Source organism: Drosophila sulfurigaster, chromosome 2L, assembly GCF_023558435.1.
Source record: "Drosophila sulfurigaster albostrigata strain 15112-1811.04 chromosome 2L, ASM2355843v2, whole genome shotgun sequence".
Taxonomy (NCBI): Eukaryota; Metazoa; Arthropoda; class Insecta; order Diptera; family Drosophilidae; genus Drosophila; species Drosophila sulfurigaster.
This window is the reverse complement of record NC_084881.1, coordinates 14,233,591-14,248,741: the sequence shown is the minus strand read 5'-3', so window position 1 is coordinate 14,248,741 and position 15,151 is coordinate 14,233,591. Positions and strand designations below refer to the sequence as shown.

The 15,151-nt window shown below is 41.5% G+C and overlaps 6 protein-coding genes and 1 long non-coding RNA gene across 7 annotated transcripts in view; 2 read left to right on the top strand and 5 right to left on the bottom strand.

The window, feature by feature from the left end:
- The window catches only part of LOC133845254 (uncharacterized), a 29,329-nt gene extending 28,997 nt beyond the window's left edge, over positions 1-332 (bottom strand). Inside the window, exon 1 of the long non-coding RNA XR_009894719.1 lies at positions 232-332. This is a non-coding gene — a long non-coding RNA (uncharacterized LOC133845254). The remainder of the gene's footprint in view (positions 1-231) is intronic.
- Positions 1-15,151, bottom strand: part of LOC133836007 (neuropeptide-like 4) — a 135,485-nt gene that overhangs the window by 101,928 nt on the left and 18,406 nt on the right. The window lies entirely within an intron of this gene.
- LOC133834892 (derlin-1) lies at positions 805-1,873 on the top strand. Its single transcript, XM_062264661.1, has 2 exons — positions 805-1,517; positions 1,584-1,873. The coding sequence occupies exons 1-2, from the start codon at positions 907-909 to the stop codon at positions 1,711-1,713; spliced, it is 741 nt and encodes a 246-aa protein (XP_062120645.1). The 5' UTR covers positions 805-906; the 3' UTR covers positions 1,714-1,873.
- On the bottom strand, positions 1,347-7,685 carry LOC133834889 (mucin-2). Its single transcript, XM_062264658.1, has 5 exons — positions 7,448-7,685; positions 7,146-7,320; positions 6,817-7,084; positions 3,399-5,787; positions 1,347-3,338 (listed from the first exon to the last, which is right to left on the bottom strand). The coding sequence occupies exons 1-5, from the start codon at positions 7,506-7,508 to the stop codon at positions 3,133-3,135; spliced, it is 3,099 nt and encodes a 1,032-aa protein (XP_062120642.1). The 5' UTR covers positions 7,509-7,685; the 3' UTR covers positions 1,347-3,132.
- Positions 7,951-9,128, bottom strand: LOC133834893 (adenosine 5'-monophosphoramidase HINT3). The gene is made up of 3 exons (XM_062264662.1): positions 8,750-9,128; positions 8,499-8,692; positions 7,951-8,439 (listed from the first exon to the last, which is right to left on the bottom strand). Exons 1-3 carry the CDS (start codon positions 9,078-9,080, stop codon positions 8,398-8,400), a joined length of 567 nt encoding a protein of 188 aa, XP_062120646.1. The 5' UTR covers positions 9,081-9,128; the 3' UTR covers positions 7,951-8,397.
- On the top strand, positions 9,395-12,499 carry LOC133834890 (uncharacterized protein KIAA2013 homolog). Its single transcript, XM_062264659.1, has 5 exons — positions 9,395-9,692; positions 9,751-10,222; positions 10,283-11,218; positions 11,275-11,399; positions 11,457-12,499. The coding sequence occupies exons 1-5, from the start codon at positions 9,506-9,508 to the stop codon at positions 11,642-11,644; spliced, it is 1,908 nt and encodes a 635-aa protein (XP_062120643.1). The 5' UTR covers positions 9,395-9,505; the 3' UTR covers positions 11,645-12,499.
- On the bottom strand, positions 12,170-14,988 carry LOC133834891 (aspartate aminotransferase, mitochondrial). Its single transcript, XM_062264660.1, has 4 exons — positions 14,802-14,988; positions 13,652-13,811; positions 13,244-13,594; positions 12,170-13,159 (listed from the first exon to the last, which is right to left on the bottom strand). Exons 1-4 carry the CDS (start codon positions 14,876-14,878, stop codon positions 12,464-12,466), a joined length of 1,284 nt encoding a protein of 427 aa, XP_062120644.1. The 5' UTR covers positions 14,879-14,988; the 3' UTR covers positions 12,170-12,463.

Below are 15,151 nucleotides of genomic sequence, written 5' to 3'. Positions count from 1 at the left end.
AGGCAATTTGTTTCAGTACCGTTGAGCTAATTCAATTTAAGTCCCCTTCCTACTTGTGTGTGCAGTATTTTGGAAATATACACATGAAGTACTTTCTCAAAATCTGCGATATGTGATGTGGCCTTCATATGGAATAGTACATATATAAGTTTTTCATTCTAGTTAGCTTAAAATCATTTCGGTCTCAATGGAATGTATGATAACATCCAAATAAATAATCATTTTACTTACCTTTCATATTTTCGGTGCCAATGGAATTTATTATGACAACTAAAATTAATTTCAAACTCCCTCCCGTCTTGATAGAACTATCGATGTATATTTATATCGATTAACTTTTTAAAAATCAATTCCATATGAAAAGCATTGATCTTTTTTTACTGTAAATGGTTTCCTACTAAATATAATATACTTTTATTAATTTAAAACTTTTTCTCCATATAAAAAAAAAACATTTTTTAATTACTACCAAATTTTTTTAAATATAAACTTTCATCTCTACAAATTTAAATTGAATAATATACTAGATGTACCGTTACCAGCTATTAAATTGGCTACACTTTTTATGTCGGTATTTTCCAGCACTGGTATAGTAGACGGCTAAATTATTTTTACCAAAGAACACACTGAAATTCTGCATGCTTGTCAATAAATATTTTAGAAAAAGCATCGACTATAAGAATAAGTTCTAAAACGAGCAGCTGAACTAAAACGAACATTTTCAAAACCGCGCTAACTCCAAACTGTGGTATGTATTAGTGTTTTACCACCTTACTGGTATTTTTAATATACTCGATATGATAGGGGTCACACTGTTTGAAGCTAAAGACACGTAAATCAACAGTCCGGAAAGTTGTAGAAATTTTACACAATAGGCACAACGCATTTCGTATATCATTTGGAATCATGGACGCTGGGACATGGTACAACTCGTTGCCCCGCTTTACCCGCTATTGGCTAACAGCCACAGTGGGCCTGAGCCTACTCTGCCGCTTCGGCCTTCTGCCCATGGAATACATGTACCTGTCTCGCGAGCTCGTTCTCAGCCGGCTGCAATTGTGGCGCTGCATCACCTCGCTCTTTGTGTTCCCTCTGAGTGGAGCGACGGGCTTTCACTTTCTGATCAACTGCTACTTCATCACACAGTATAGTGCACGCCTCGAAAAGGATCAATATGTGCGCAGTCCCTCCGATTACATGTATCTTTTGATTATCACTGCAATCCTGGCGAATCTTGGTGGCATGGTGTTCAACGTGTATTTCTTGATGGACATGCTGGTTGTGGCCATCACCTATATCTGGTGTCAGTTGAACAAAGAAGTCATTGTGAACTTTTGGTTTGGCAGTCGTTTCAAGGCCATGTATTTACCTTGGGTGCTGGCGGGGATTGAGCTGATATTCCACGGTTCGCTCGCTTCGCTGGTGGGCATTTTCAATGGCCATGTCTACTACTTCTTGAAGTTCCAATATCCCCAAGAGCTGGGCGGAAACGCCTTTCTGGAGACACCACAAATTCTGTAAGTATTGTAAATGTTTCGAGTGTGAAACAATTTAACAAACCTATTTTCCATATTTATCCACAGCAAGCGCTTTGCTCCCGATGTGTCGGGTGGTATCAGTGGTTTCGGGGTGCCTCCAGAGAGCAGAGCTCCTCCACCACGTCAGACAGCCAACTCGGCTTGGGGACACGGTAATGCATTGGGACGTAATTGAGATGCCCAGATTATATATCTATACATCTATATAAATACTAATTTAGTTAATATGTGTAATTCGTAATTCTTTTTTAAACCTTTTTTGGTTACGCTGTAAATGTACTGAATTTCCTAAAACAAAAAAAAAGCTAAAAAAGATAAAACTAAACACGATCAAATTTTGAAACTCGAACATCTTACTCCGAATGCTGTACCTCGATTAGTTAGTGGCATGATTTTGAATGGATATATCCATAAAATGCAAAAATATACCATATACATATATAAATATATGCAGACAAAGAAAAGGATTTATGGGGGGGAAACCTAATTAACTGCTCGTCGTTTTACATTTACATTTATATTTATTTCATTTAAAACTTCTATGATAAAAATGATACAGCTGCACGCATTGTTCAACAATATGTTTTTTTTTTGTATTAATTATTAATTAATTAATCTTTTTTGTTTTATATTCTCGCTCTTTTTTCCGTGGCGGTTTTCGCATCAAACTTTCGAGTGTTGTCTTAAAAAATTGCAACATTTCCTTTTAACGTTTTGTTTTTGTCGTTTTGGATAATTTGGCTTTTACAAAATCGACGAATAAAATTCTTAAGTGCTAAACTACCCGGCGAGTAGTAGTCATCAAAATGGATCATTTATCATTTGCAGTTATTATTATTATTATTTGTAGTCCCAAAAAACTATTCTTTATCTTTACATGGTACATATACATGAATTCTAGATCAATAAATCTTCAATTGGTATTTCTTTCGACTTAAATATTTACAATTTTTGTTTTGAATTCTTCTTTTGTTTTTAATAGCGGCCATTGTTGATGAAGGCGTTGATTTAACTAAATTCTATAATCTCATTTGAAAATAATCAAAAAAATAATTAAAACACTTGAATCTTATTTCATAATATGATCATCATCTGCTGCTTTGCTTTGCTGGCTGTTCTGTTTGGGGATTTTTTCTTTCAGTTTAAAACGTAAAAAGCTTATCTAAACTAAAGAGAAAGTAAAAGAGAAATGCTATTTACAAATGTGTTTTAGTTTTAAGGTAATTCGATGCCTGGCAACTTTGGAGAAATCAATGCCAATATATGGTATGGTATAGTATAAAACAAGGTTTAGTGTGACTGCTGCAATTACAAACTAGATGAACGCGATTCTCAATGGGATGAACGAGGATTCTCAAAGATAGTTGAATTTACAATATATCTATATATATGCATAAATATAATGATAATGATAATCTTGCACTCGAAACTAATCTATCAACTAATGCTAAACTAAACCGGGGCTGGCTTTCTGGGTGTGTGAGTGTGTCGTCTGTCGTCTGTCCTGTGTGTGTGTGTATATATGTGTTTTGTTGTGCGTTTCTCTCGCAGATCAGCAGAAGATGCAAATGAAATTCGAGTGGCAATTTGATGCCTATGGCAAAGTTGTTGTCGTCGCTGCCATTCTTGTCACTTCCATTGGTTTCTTAGACTCCTCCAACACTGTCACTGTCGTCACCTTGCTGCTGATCGCCTCCAGCGGCGCTGTTATGCTGCTGCTGCTCTCAATCTCAATGGGCTGCTCCAGTTCCATGTCCACATACTCGATTGCGCTGCCATCATCATCCTGCAGTTCAATTACTGAAACACAAAGTGGAAGATTAGCAAGTTTTGTCAGATATAAAACTCGTAACTACTCACTGCGACTGTTGAGCTGTGTTGTAGCTGTTTCTTCTCCTGCTTCTACTGCTGTCGACCTTTCCTCTTCCCTCACATCCTCTACAACAAGCGCCTCCAGCAATTTCTTGCTTGCAGCATTCGACACCGTGCTTGTTGGCGTTGTTGTTGTGCTCGCTGCTGCAGTTGTTGTGCTGGGCGTAACAACAGCCGACGACGCCTTTGAAGCCTGATCCAATTCCATTTCCCAATCGGTGGCATTTAACACAACCATCGACGTTGGCGCCGTCTTTGCTGCAGGCGTCTTTGGTGACGCCTCCGTTGAGGCGCCATTGTCACTCGCCACAATGATGGGCATATTAATGATATCGATGGGCGTGTCCTCTGTAATCAACTGATTGGCAGTGGGCTTCGCCTTGCCTGCTGCTCCCAAGATGCTTGTCGTAGCAGCAACCACAGTCTGTTGTTGTTGTTGTTGCGTACTGCTGCTGCTGCTGGCTGCATTCGCTGTCGCTGAAGCTGGTCCAATCACCAATACATTGGGTTTGGCTGTTGACAGCAGTTCAGATGTCGTCTTCGGTTTGCTGGTGGCGGCAGAGGAGGCGAGTGTAACCGCTCGCATGCCGCTGGTGGGCAGAAAGACCAGGTTACTCTTGCTCACACTCAATGTGGTGGGTTTGCCTTTGGCAACGCCACCGCTCGTCATTTGCGTTGGGGTGAGCAACTGCATCTTCTGTATGGTTATACGTTGCTGCGCTGCTGGCTGCGGAGACGTTGGCGTTGTCAACTGATGTCCAGTGGGCGACAAGGCTGCATTGCTAACGCTAACTGTGGCTTTGCTCACTGTTGTGCCGCCAGCTGCTGCAGCCGCTGTGGGATTGCTGGGATTGGGATTGAGCTTGTGTATTATGCTGCCCGCATGCAGCTTGGTGGCTGGCAGAAATACTTTGCCATTAGGCGAGCAAATCTTGATGTTGCGCAACGCGCTGCTCGGCACTTGTTTGATGCTGCTGCTACTCAGCTTAATGTTGCCCAGCAATTGTGACGTCGATGGCGAAGCAGCAGTTGCCACAGGAGATGCGGTAACTGTTGCTGCTCCCACCGTGCTCGTCGTCGCTTTGCGAAACACGGGCATCGCATTTGTTAGCGGCGTGATGAGCGTGTTGTTCAAACTGCTCGCTGGTATATTTTTGATGATATTCACAGCACTCGCGCTGCTCAGTGGCGTCGCTATGCTCTGGCTTTGACTCTGACTCGAAGTTGGAGTCGCCGTCTGGCTGGGCACACGCTCCTCCACAATGTACTTTTGTGGGGTTGTTGCAGCTGCAGCCGCAGTGGTTGCCTTGCTGCTGAGATTGCTGATGGCATGCTGACTTGGCTGCTGTTGCTGTTGATCGTAGGCGATAACTCGCAGTTGTGCTGTGCTTGGACTGACGACAGTGGGCAACGTCGGCGTCTGCGGCAGCGGCTGCTTGTCCAGCAGCTGGATCTTCTTGGGCGTCAATTTGGTGCCTGGTGGCAATATTGTGGTACTGCGCACCTTGGGTGGCGCCGCAATCTGTTGCACGCTTATGATTTGCGGTGCCAGCGGCAAGTTTGCGGTGCAAATTGTGGGCGATGCCTGACGCTCCTCCACAATGTATTTCTTGACCGGCGTGCTCAGTTGTGGCAACGGTTGTTGCTGTTGCTGCTGTGGCGTGGGCGACATCTTGTTATCTTTAAACACAACGGGTGAGCTGACAATCGAACGTGGCGTTATTGTTGGCGATTGCTGTACAACGGGCGACAATGTCTTCAGTTTGCTGGCTGCCACCGATTTGAGTGCCTCATCGAGTATATATTCCACATGTGGTTGAACCAAGTGATTGGCATTTGGGTGCTGCTGTAGCTGCGGCATTGTTGTCGGCGTCGTTGGTTCCGCGGCTGCTGCTGTTGCAGCTGGCAGCGTTGTCGCCAATAATACTTTATGTTGCTGCTGTTGCTGTTGTTGCTGCTGCTCTTGCTGTTGCTTTTGCTGCAACTGCAACTGTTTCTGCGCTCGTCGGCGTCCGCTTTTCGCTGGCTTTGTGTTGGCTGCAACAGACGACAAGTTGCCACTGTTATTGGCCAGGGCTGCATGTGCTGCACCTTTTTTACTGGACAAGCGTTGCTTGTGTTTCTGCTGCTGTTGGTAAAAGTAACGTTGCTGCATTGTCCGCGGACTCGGTCGCTGCTCCACCGGATGTCCCACATGTCCATCCTCATCTTGTGCAGCTATTTGCTGTTGTTGTTGCTGTTGCCCCTGTTGTAGTTGTTGCCGATAATCGTGTTGAGTGTTGCGCTTCTTATTGGGCTTCGACGCCTCACCGGCATCGTTTTCCTTGCGCTTCAATGTGGCCTTCTTGATCTCGTTAGGTAAATCGGGTACCTTGAACTGCAAGAGGTAAAAAGCATTAGTTACGAATTCAATTATTAATTGCAGAGCGTGGATTATTTTACTATTAAATTTCACTAAATGTTTAAAATTTGCATTTAAATAAGAATGTGCAACTTATAAATATTTACTTGTAAAACGTTTCCCGCTTAAATTTTGACTGCCACTACTTTATTTACATGTTGTCCTCGGGTAACTTATTATTAACATCTAGCAGGCAGTTGTGTTTATGTTAATTTGCAGTGTTAATATTGCTGCTAACTGTAGCATTCGCTCAACACAAGTTTCAAATTACAAACTCAAAAATAAATTGATGGATTTTTAGAAACTAAAAAAATCTGGTTCCGTTTGGTAAAATCTTAAGTAGCATTTCAATAATTAAAATTTACAAATAAATCAATATTTACTGATAAAACGTTTCCCGCTTAAAATTATTTACAAATGTTTTTACTGTTGTCCTCAGTATTCTCTGTATATGTATATATCGATAACATTTTTGCTAACAACACATATCGGGCAGCTGTTGACAACAGCTGAACGTTAATGTTAATTATCAGTGTTAACGTTGCTGTTAACTGCGGCATTTGCTTAACACAAAATTTAAATTGCAAACTGCAAAGCAATATCCAAAAACACAATCTTAAGCCATAGTAAAAACACAAATTAAAAAAAAAACACTTAGTTAACATGTTGAGCGGCAATTGAAATATACTTGTCCAATTCTATTGGTACTTTTAACCTTCCGAGTGTTCCAATTGGATTGTTGTTTCCTAATTGGCCGCACACACACGCACACACACACGAACAGACTTACACCGCCTTGTAAGCGGACAGATCTTGGCGAGCATTTAATCCACTTGCAACACACAATAAAGAGCGCTTGAGAGGAGACGCTTGTGGAACAGCATTGCTCCAGGTGCAGACTGTACTTTTGCTTTGCCCCCAATACATGCGCAAACACACGTATATTTAAATGTATATGCTGTCCAGGTCATACGTTATATAATGCTATGATCATGTTCCACTCACCGGCTCCTCCATAATGACATGAGGCTGCTCTTGATACTTGTGCTTGCCATGCTTCAGCATCAAATAATTTGCCTGCTCCCGAAGCGCTTCGCCCAGATTGGCGCCAGTCTCATGTGGCGACGCAAGTTTGGCATTTTCCGCCAAAGCTTTCGCTGCCAAATCATTGGCCACAATGCTGAGCGCAGTTTGTGGACTGATGCGTGGCAGCAGCGGATAGGGCCGGCGACCTTCACGTGACCACTCCTGCCATGTGTTGGGACCGCAGACGCTGTTGAAAATGCCACAAAATTTTTCACTAGAAACACACAGAATTTGCGGTGGCAACTCACTTCTCAGCTATGGTGCAGAGCTGTTCATCGTTGGCAGCGCGTCGCACCTCTGCACAATGTCGCTCCTGGGTGATGTGAAACACTTGACGCAATTCCTCCAACAGTTTCGCTTTCGTTTCGCTTAGCGAGCCTTGGGCGCGAAAAACGCTAATAATGTGCGAGTACGATTCAAGCTCTGTGTGAAATTAAATGTGAACAATGTTAGTTGCATATGAAGGGGCAGTTGCAGCTGCTACTGCTGTTCCTTGTTGTGTGGCACTAAGACAGCGGCAACATCTCGAACGTATCAACGTTTCACCTACCAAGTCGACGCAGCATGCCTCGACATTCGTCGCGCGACATTTGCAGCGTTTGTGGCCACATCCTGCGGCTTGTATTTGAACGCACTACGTTTGCCGCTCGCCAATCCGATTCAATTTGCAAACGCAATTCTCAGTTGTTTTGCTCAATGGCTTTTCGCGTTTCTTATTGCAGTTTTTATTAACTAAAACAAACCAAAACTCCGAGTTTGCTGCTGGTGCTCAGCGTGTGACCGTATGTTTCATTTTCAAATATACCATTTTTGCTACAAAATACCACTTCCGCAATGCGAATGCAACCCTTCAAGTACCTGGCGATTCTTCATTATCGATATTATTTTTCGTTGTGCAAATTATGTGACCCAATTCCGTTTTTTTAATATTTGTTTTTTGGTAAACATCATTTATGCAACTAGTTGTACTGAAAATTATGCTAAGAAATATACTTCCTGATACTGTTCACTTAATAATAAAATGTTTTGCCATATATTTTTTGTTTTGCCATATATTTTTTGTTTTGCAAAAAATCGCAACATTTTATTTTCGATGCAGACTTCAATAGGGTTACCATCTTAGTGCAACTTTCAAAATTTAAATTTTTTTGTATGCACATAAGTCGTTAAAGAAAATTATTGTGATGTATTTATATAATTAAAACTTGTATTATTATAAACATTCATTTTTAAGGTAATTCGGTTTCTTATCGTTCGCTGCTTATGAACTGTTTGTTTGTATGTATATTGGAAATTGCATACGTATGAAGATATGTGTGTATGTGCGTGAGATTGTGTAGGGCAAGATATTTACACTGTTTCTTTTGTATCTTCAAGATGCATTACTTTAAACTTATTTTTTTCAATTTACTCTTGTAAACGTCTAGAATTAAGAAATTTATCCAAAATATATCAGAGAAAAGGAGAAACTTATTTTTGATTTCTAAGCCAGGAATCTTTTCAAAGTTCAGAGCGTTCCAATGAATCGATGGCGTCTTTGCCCTGCATGTGTATAATATATTAAGAACAAACAAAATTATAATTTATACACTTTATCTCACCGATTTAAACCAGAAGGAATTCGTCAGAAAGTTAATTCGATCCCAAAAGCCCATCTCCGATATGGGTGATATTCCATGTAGATGCAGATGATGTTGCGATATAAAGGGCGGAATATGGAATCCGATCACTGCATCTGACGTATCTATACCTTTCGACCCCAGAAAGTCGACCATGCCACTGTACATGCGACTCACTAAGAAAACGTGTGTAAATAATAACAATATGTAAATAAGCCCTACTTTCGACTTACCTAAGCCAACGTGGGACTTGTTAAGCACTTTTAAACTTTCGTAATGTTTCTTGGGAATCGCCAGATAATGATGAGTAGATGCTGGTCGAATGTCTTTAAATATCACATATTCATCGTTTTCAAATTCAAGGACTGGTGGTGTCCTGTTTCCACTAGCAATCTGGCAAAATAAACATTTCGCCGGAGACTGTTCGTTGAAAGACTTGGTGGTCGTTTCGATCGTGTATTTGATGAATAACACAAAAATTAAGAAAATCAATACAGAAAATAAAATACACTTTTTCTTTTTCCAAACATTTCGACAACTCCCATACCTCTTGGAACTCGACATAATCTTAATAACGTAAACAAAGACACAACACAATTCAATACAGATGAGCGAAGTAATCGATATGCATGCATCGATATGACTCGATCAATAAGCGAAATTCATATTCATCTACAGTATTCAGTATACTAAAATAAGTTAATATTAAGTAAAAGCTAATTGCAAACACTATAACAGGCATACACATTTTAATCAATTGAACCCAAATTATTGAATTGTAAGATATTCGATCTAACACATATTTGCAGCAATCGATGTTTGTATTAGCATTTGAATGTGTAACAACTATTTTCTGCAGTCGATATATCGATACATGCGTTTGCAGCTCTGTCTCAACTATTCCTGAGTTTGGCCACAAATTTGTGGCCAAGCAGTTTTTGAAAAGTGTTATTTATTTCGATGTGAGTCCATTTGAAAACAAAAACAATATGTTATTCCGATCAGCCAAAAACAAGTTCGAAGCCGTAGACGTTATTCGCCGGCTCAAACGTTTGGCCGAGGGCACGGTGACGTCGTACCGGCGTTTATTTGTGCTGCTGTTGTGTGTGTGCATTGTGTTCTATATGCTGCCGCCAATCTTTCGTTATCTATTTCTAAGCACAAACGAAGAAAAAGGTAACGTTGTCACTATTGTGCTTCTATATATAACTCTCGTTCTATTGACAATTGACAGATGTGCACAGCGTGTGCATGGACGATCGTCTAACGCCGTATATACTGCAAAACTACGAATATGACGCGAACATACGTCACGTGGCTCCGTTGCTGGAGGGGGAGCGGGATTACACGCCCTATGCGGGTAACGGTTATATTGGTCTTGAGGTCTCGCACGATGCTGCGCTGAATATTAAACATGGCCGTGCTATGCAGCTGCCGATACGCTTTCAACCCATTGTCTCGGTGCTTCAAATGGGCGGCGCTGAAAAAGAAGCTACAGTTGTGGAGTATTTGACAGGAATGGTGCATAGATTTCAATGTTACTCCGGTTATTTTGTCTCCTACACACTGTATGCTCATCGCACACAGCCAAATGTGCTCATGCAAGAACTGCAAATCACCAACACCCGCAACATGGTCGAGAACATTGAGCTGATACTGCCGCGCAATCGGTTACCTAAATCTACTGTGCGCAGCATCCCACTCGGGTTAGTAAGCACATTGTTGCAGCTTGAAAATCGTACCTACATCAATTCATTTTCTTCTAGCGCTCCCGTGCAAATCGGCATGTTGAGCTACACCGAACTGGAGGTGATTACAGGCAATGTGCAGCCCTCGCCCGACGATCCCACAAAACTGATTGCAATCAGCATTGTGAAACCCAAACTAGAGCCAACTGTGCAGCTGCGTAAGCGCGGCACAGTACGCATCGTTTACCCGCTGATTGTGGAGTATTCCAAGCCCGTTGCCGAGCAGCAATTGAAGGCCACCTTGGACAATTTGGAGCAGCACACAATTCAAGCCATGACCAACCTGCTGCAGAAACTCACAGGCTCGCTAAACAGCATCAATAACTTCCGGCAAGAACACATCAATGTTTGGGCCGATCTCTGGGCCACAGGTTTTACGATAAGCACCTCTAAGGCAGAAAACAGTCTGAATGGTGATCGTATTAATGCAACCATGTATGCGGTGCTCTCTCAAGTGCGCAGTTTTGAGTTTGAAGAACTTAATGCTGGCTTAGGCACCGGTTCGGTTGCTATACGCGAGGACATTGCCAAGGCTTTGACATACGCCGAAGGCTGCTTCGATTCCTATCACACGTTGCAGGCCGAGAATCTGTGGCGGGACATGGCCACCCTGTCTCAACTCAATTCCTTGGTTTCGTCTTGGATGTTAACGCTGGAGAAGCAAGGCTGCCACAATCTAATACGCGCTGGCGCCTCGGGCGTCATTCAGGCTATGACGCTGAGTTTTGGTAGCTTTCGTTTTAGCAATCAGCATCTGGAATGCAATATGCATCCGAAATTCTTGCATCGCGACTTTCACTTTAGGCGTCTTAACTACGGCAACAAGACGCACGTCAATGTGACAATTATTGTGAAGGAGGACAACAAAGCGGTCATTAATGTGGCCTTGGATCGCTCCGATCGTAGTTACTACGCCTGCGATGGCGGATGTCTGGATGAGCCAGTTCTGCTCACGTAATTAGCTGCATTGTAATTGTTTGAAATTATGTATTAACCGTTTAATATTACAGGCAAAGTCGTCGCGAATTCCCTGTCAAATTGACTGAACCCCTGACTGCAATATTGTATATAACTGAGGATAAGCAACACATGGAGGAGATACACCATGCCATACACGTCAAGGAAGTGGTAGAAGGTACATAAACAAAATATTCTCTTTTTTGTCAATGCTAATTCGATTTATATCCCTCAGCTCCGGCGCATGAACAACATGTCATTGCATTGCACAAGCATGGTCATCAACTTGGCGGTTTGCCTGCTCTCTTTTGGGTCTCAGTGTGTGCAATAATCATAGTATTTCATATATTCCTTTGTAAGCTGATTATCAAGGAGTATTGCGAGCCAAGCGATAAGCTCCGATATCGTTATAACAAACCGTGATTCTAGTTGTATATAATAACAAATAATAAATGTGTATAATCTAATTGGACGTATCAGAAGATGCTACTAGTAAAAGCAAAAAGAAACAAATTACAACCAAAATTGCCGACTTTTTCATGAAACCGCATTATCAAGAAACGCAGATAGCAGACAAAACTGACATTTGTTGTGAGGCAACAAATGTGCAATATAGTAATTAACGAAACTAATGAAAATGTGTTGAATGTTTTTTAAGAAAATCACATTTGTATAAATACTTAGAAAGCGCTTTCGCAGCAGACCCAATTATATATATTATATATTCTACATTGTTAAGCTCTTAATTTATGTACATATTAATTCGTATAGTGGCGCTCTAATCAATAAATGAATATGTAAACACAGAACTAATACTGACACTTCTATTTACGCAAGTGCAACGTTTGCATAATCCGCTATACATTTCTTTCAGTGAAATAGCAAAGAACGAAAAGAAAAGTCTACTGAAAACACTCGAATATCCATAAATAGAGAAAATCACACATGTTGTTTTGCTTAAATACGCGTCTTTATATTAGATTGCATAATTAAGTTAATTGAAATAGATTGCAGTATGTGCTTTTGTGTGTGTATATAAATTTAAAAATGCTTTATGCTTAAAGGCAGATCTAGAATCTTATGTACAAAGTGTGTATGAAAGAGAGTAAGAGATAAATGAAAATGCAATATCGTACGTATATCTCGGATTTCTGCTATATATGGTCCTAGGTACATCATCTTACAGGTGCCAATAAGTAGCTTTTTAGCTGTAGAAAACGATGCAAACTTTTCGATTCCAGTTTACTTCGTCACCTTGTGAATGCTCTCGGCAAGGTACTCGACATTCTTGCTGGTTACGCCGGCCATGGAGATACGACCATCCTTGGTGAGGTAGACACTGTGATTCTTGATCAAGCTATCGACTTGCTCGGGCGTCAAACCCGTGAAGCAGAACATGCCAATCTGATCGACAATATGCTCCCAGTTGCGGGTTGATCCAAGTTTCTCCAGATTGGTTTTGAGCTGAGTGCGGACATTGATGATGCGATCGGCCATGCCCTTGACATCCTTCAGCCACTGGCTACGCAGATCGGCAGTGTTGAGAATCTCGGCAGCAATGCGTGCACCATGAATGGGAGGATTGGAGTACAAGGCACGAATAAGAATCTTGATCTGGGACAAGCAACGAGCGGCTTCCTGTTCGTCGGCACAGATCACAGTGTACGCGCCAGCGCGTTCACCATAAAGACCCATGTTCTTGGCGAAACTCTGAGCCAAGCAGAAGTCATGGCCATCAGCCTCGAAGATGCGCACAGCCTGGGCATCACCATCAACGTTGCCGGTGGCAAAGCCCTGATAGGCCATGTCGAAGAAGGGATACAGCTTGCGCTGCTTGAACACTTGCGACAGCTCACGCCATTGCTCGGCATTGGGATCCACGCCAGTAGGATTGTGGGCGCAGGCGTGCAGCAGCACAACGGAGTTCTCGGGGATTTTCTGCATTTCAAAAACAATAAATAAGTTCCAAATAATACCGTGGCACTTATTAATTAGTAGCTAATTATTAGTAGCTAAGCTTACCTTCAAATCTTCAACCATGCCATTAAAGTCCAAGTTACAGTTCTTGGGATTGTAGTAGCGATAACGCTTCACTGGCAAGCCGGCGTGCTCGAAAATGGGCACATGATTGCCCCAAGATGGCGTGGGCAAGTAAATCTCGCGATTACCCTTCCAGAATTTGCTCAGGAAGGCTGCACCAATGCGCAAAGCTCCTGTACCACTGATTGCCTGTGTCGTGGCATTGTGCTTGGCCTTTAGGCGCTGCGATTGCTCTCCCAAAGCCAGTTCGATGGCCTTGTTGTAGAAGTCTGGCACACCAATAATGGTGGCATACTCCTTGTCCATGCCGCGGCTGACAATGCGGTTCTCAGCCTGCAAGGATTACAAAATAAATGAGATGGGAACAATATAACAACGACTCGAACTTACCTCGCGCACGCTGGGAAGCACAAAGGGTTTGGTGTTGTCATCGCGATAGGCGCCAGCGCCCAGATTAATCTTCTTGGGATTGGTATCTTTCTTGAAGGCTTCTGTTACACCCAGAATGGCATCCGGTGGACCCATTTGCACCTCCGAAAACCATGTTGATCTGCATAACAAATCACAAAGATTAGGTGCAATTGTATTATCAAATTATTCTCATTTCCTAGTTTAATATGTCTGCTCTTTGCCCTACGATTATCTTTCATTATTTATAATCAGTTCGGCAGTCTGCAGAATTTGTCGGTACAATTATAAAATTATCATTTTTTTGGTACTTTTTCTGATTAGTTATCAAACCATGGTGGGAATGCATGAGCAAAGTTTGAAAGTCAATTAGAGGTTTCGTAGTTGATATACCTGACCTCTACCTTACCACACCTTGCTCCACCCCACCTAACTAATCTGATCACTCAGCTGCACGGCTGGGGGTTGCCTATCGATTGCTTATCGCCCGTTGGCGTCAATTGTAAACAAGTTCAATCCGGTTTAATGAGACCGAAGATGTCAATGAATTGCGATAAGCGGCCGGTAATTAAAGTATTATTCCATCTGATTTATTTCTTAATAAATTAATTATTCTTTAACTTTAACACTGTCGATCAGTACATTAAACGAAATCGATAAAAATTTCAAGAAAAAGGAAGTGAGTGTTGCCTTATCGGAGCAGCAAGGAAGATTTATCACAAAACAAATAGAACAGCATTCATGTTCTAGTTGGAACACACACGCAAACATCAAGTTGCTTTCACATTTGTGTGCAAAATATATGTATGTGTGTGTGATAATGTTCGCGGTCATAATGGGATTTTTTTTAGCAGCTGTTATTGTCTCACAGCGTGCTGACATAATAAAAAACAACAAAAACAAACAGCAAAAATTATCTAAAGAAGGAAACGCATGTAGTTAGCATGCATATGTATTGGGTTATTTATACACATGCATGCATACATAGCTTGTAGGCATATGATGGCAACTAAACCGGCATATGCAATGACCTTGACAAATGACACTGCACTGCAGTGACGACGTGTAACACGAACAGCGAAAATAAAAACAAGGTTCAAGCAAAACGTTCTAGATGAAGATTTCAACTTACTTGCAACGTAGAACGGCTGGTGCATTAATTGCCAAGCGGTTGGCTGTCAACAAACTGCGTTTACAAATCTGCGACATCTTGTAAATTATATATGCAAATTATTATATAGACAAAAATGCAAAAGGCTTAAAATGCCGCCAAAAAATGCTGCGTCCACCACGGCGAAAGAGAATCTAACCAACTGCTGCCAACTGGAAAATAACAAAAGCTTTCAGTGTTCAGTTCATCAGAGTGACCGCAAATTGATTTTCAAAATATACTATTTAACGCAAAAATGTTATGCTAGGTAAAGTAAAATTAAATATTATCTGATGTTTAAATAAAATAAATCCAGTACTAAATGGTAACAT

Bases quoted from the DNA above. Each gene is read 5' to 3' on its own strand.
- LOC133834891 (XM_062264660.1), bottom strand. From the start codon at position 14,878: ATGTCGCAGATTTGTAAACGCAGTTTGTTGACAGCCAACCGCTTGGCA. The intron at 13,812-14,801 runs GTAAGTTGAAAT...TTTGTTATGCAG, and splicing joins CCAGCCGTTCTACGTTGCAA to ATCAACATGGTTTTCGGAGG. The intron at 13,595-13,651 runs GTAAGTTCGAGT...TAATCCTTGCAG, and splicing joins TGCTTCCCAGCGTGCGCGAG to GCTGAGAACCGCATTGTCAG.
- LOC133834892 (XM_062264661.1), top strand. From the start codon at position 907: ATGGACGCTGGGACATGGTACAACTCGTTGCCCCGCTTTACCCGCTAT. The intron at 1,518-1,583 runs GTAAGTATTGTA...ATTTATCCACAG, and splicing joins CTGGAGACACCACAAATTCT to CAAGCGCTTTGCTCCCGATG.
- LOC133834893 (XM_062264662.1), bottom strand. From the start codon at position 9,080: ATGTCGAGTTCCAAGAGGTATGGGAGTTGTCGAAATGTTTGGAAAAAG. The intron at 8,693-8,749 runs GTAAGTCGAAAG...ACGTTTTCTTAG, and splicing joins CAAGTCCCACGTTGGCTTAG to TGAGTCGCATGTACAGTGGC. The intron at 8,440-8,498 runs GTGAGATAAAGT...ATACACATGCAG, and splicing joins ATTCCTTCTGGTTTAAATCG to GGCAAAGACGCCATCGATTC.
- LOC133834890 (XM_062264659.1), top strand. From the start codon at position 9,506: ATGTTATTCCGATCAGCCAAAAACAAGTTCGAAGCCGTAGACGTTATT. The intron at 10,223-10,282 runs GTTAGTAAGCAC...ATTTTCTTCTAG, and splicing joins GTGCGCAGCATCCCACTCGG to CGCTCCCGTGCAAATCGGCA. The intron at 11,219-11,274 runs GTAATTAGCTGC...TTAATATTACAG, and splicing joins GATGAGCCAGTTCTGCTCAC to GCAAAGTCGTCGCGAATTCC.
- LOC133834889 (XM_062264658.1), bottom strand. From the start codon at position 7,508: ATGTGGCCACAAACGCTGCAAATGTCGCGCGACGAATGTCGAGGCATG. The intron at 7,085-7,145 runs GTGAGTTGCCAC...CATTTTCAACAG, and splicing joins CTCTGCACCATAGCTGAGAA to CGTCTGCGGTCCCAACACAT. The intron at 5,788-6,816 runs GTGAGTGGAACA...TACCTCTTGCAG, and splicing joins ATGTCATTATGGAGGAGCCG to TTCAAGGTACCCGATTTACC.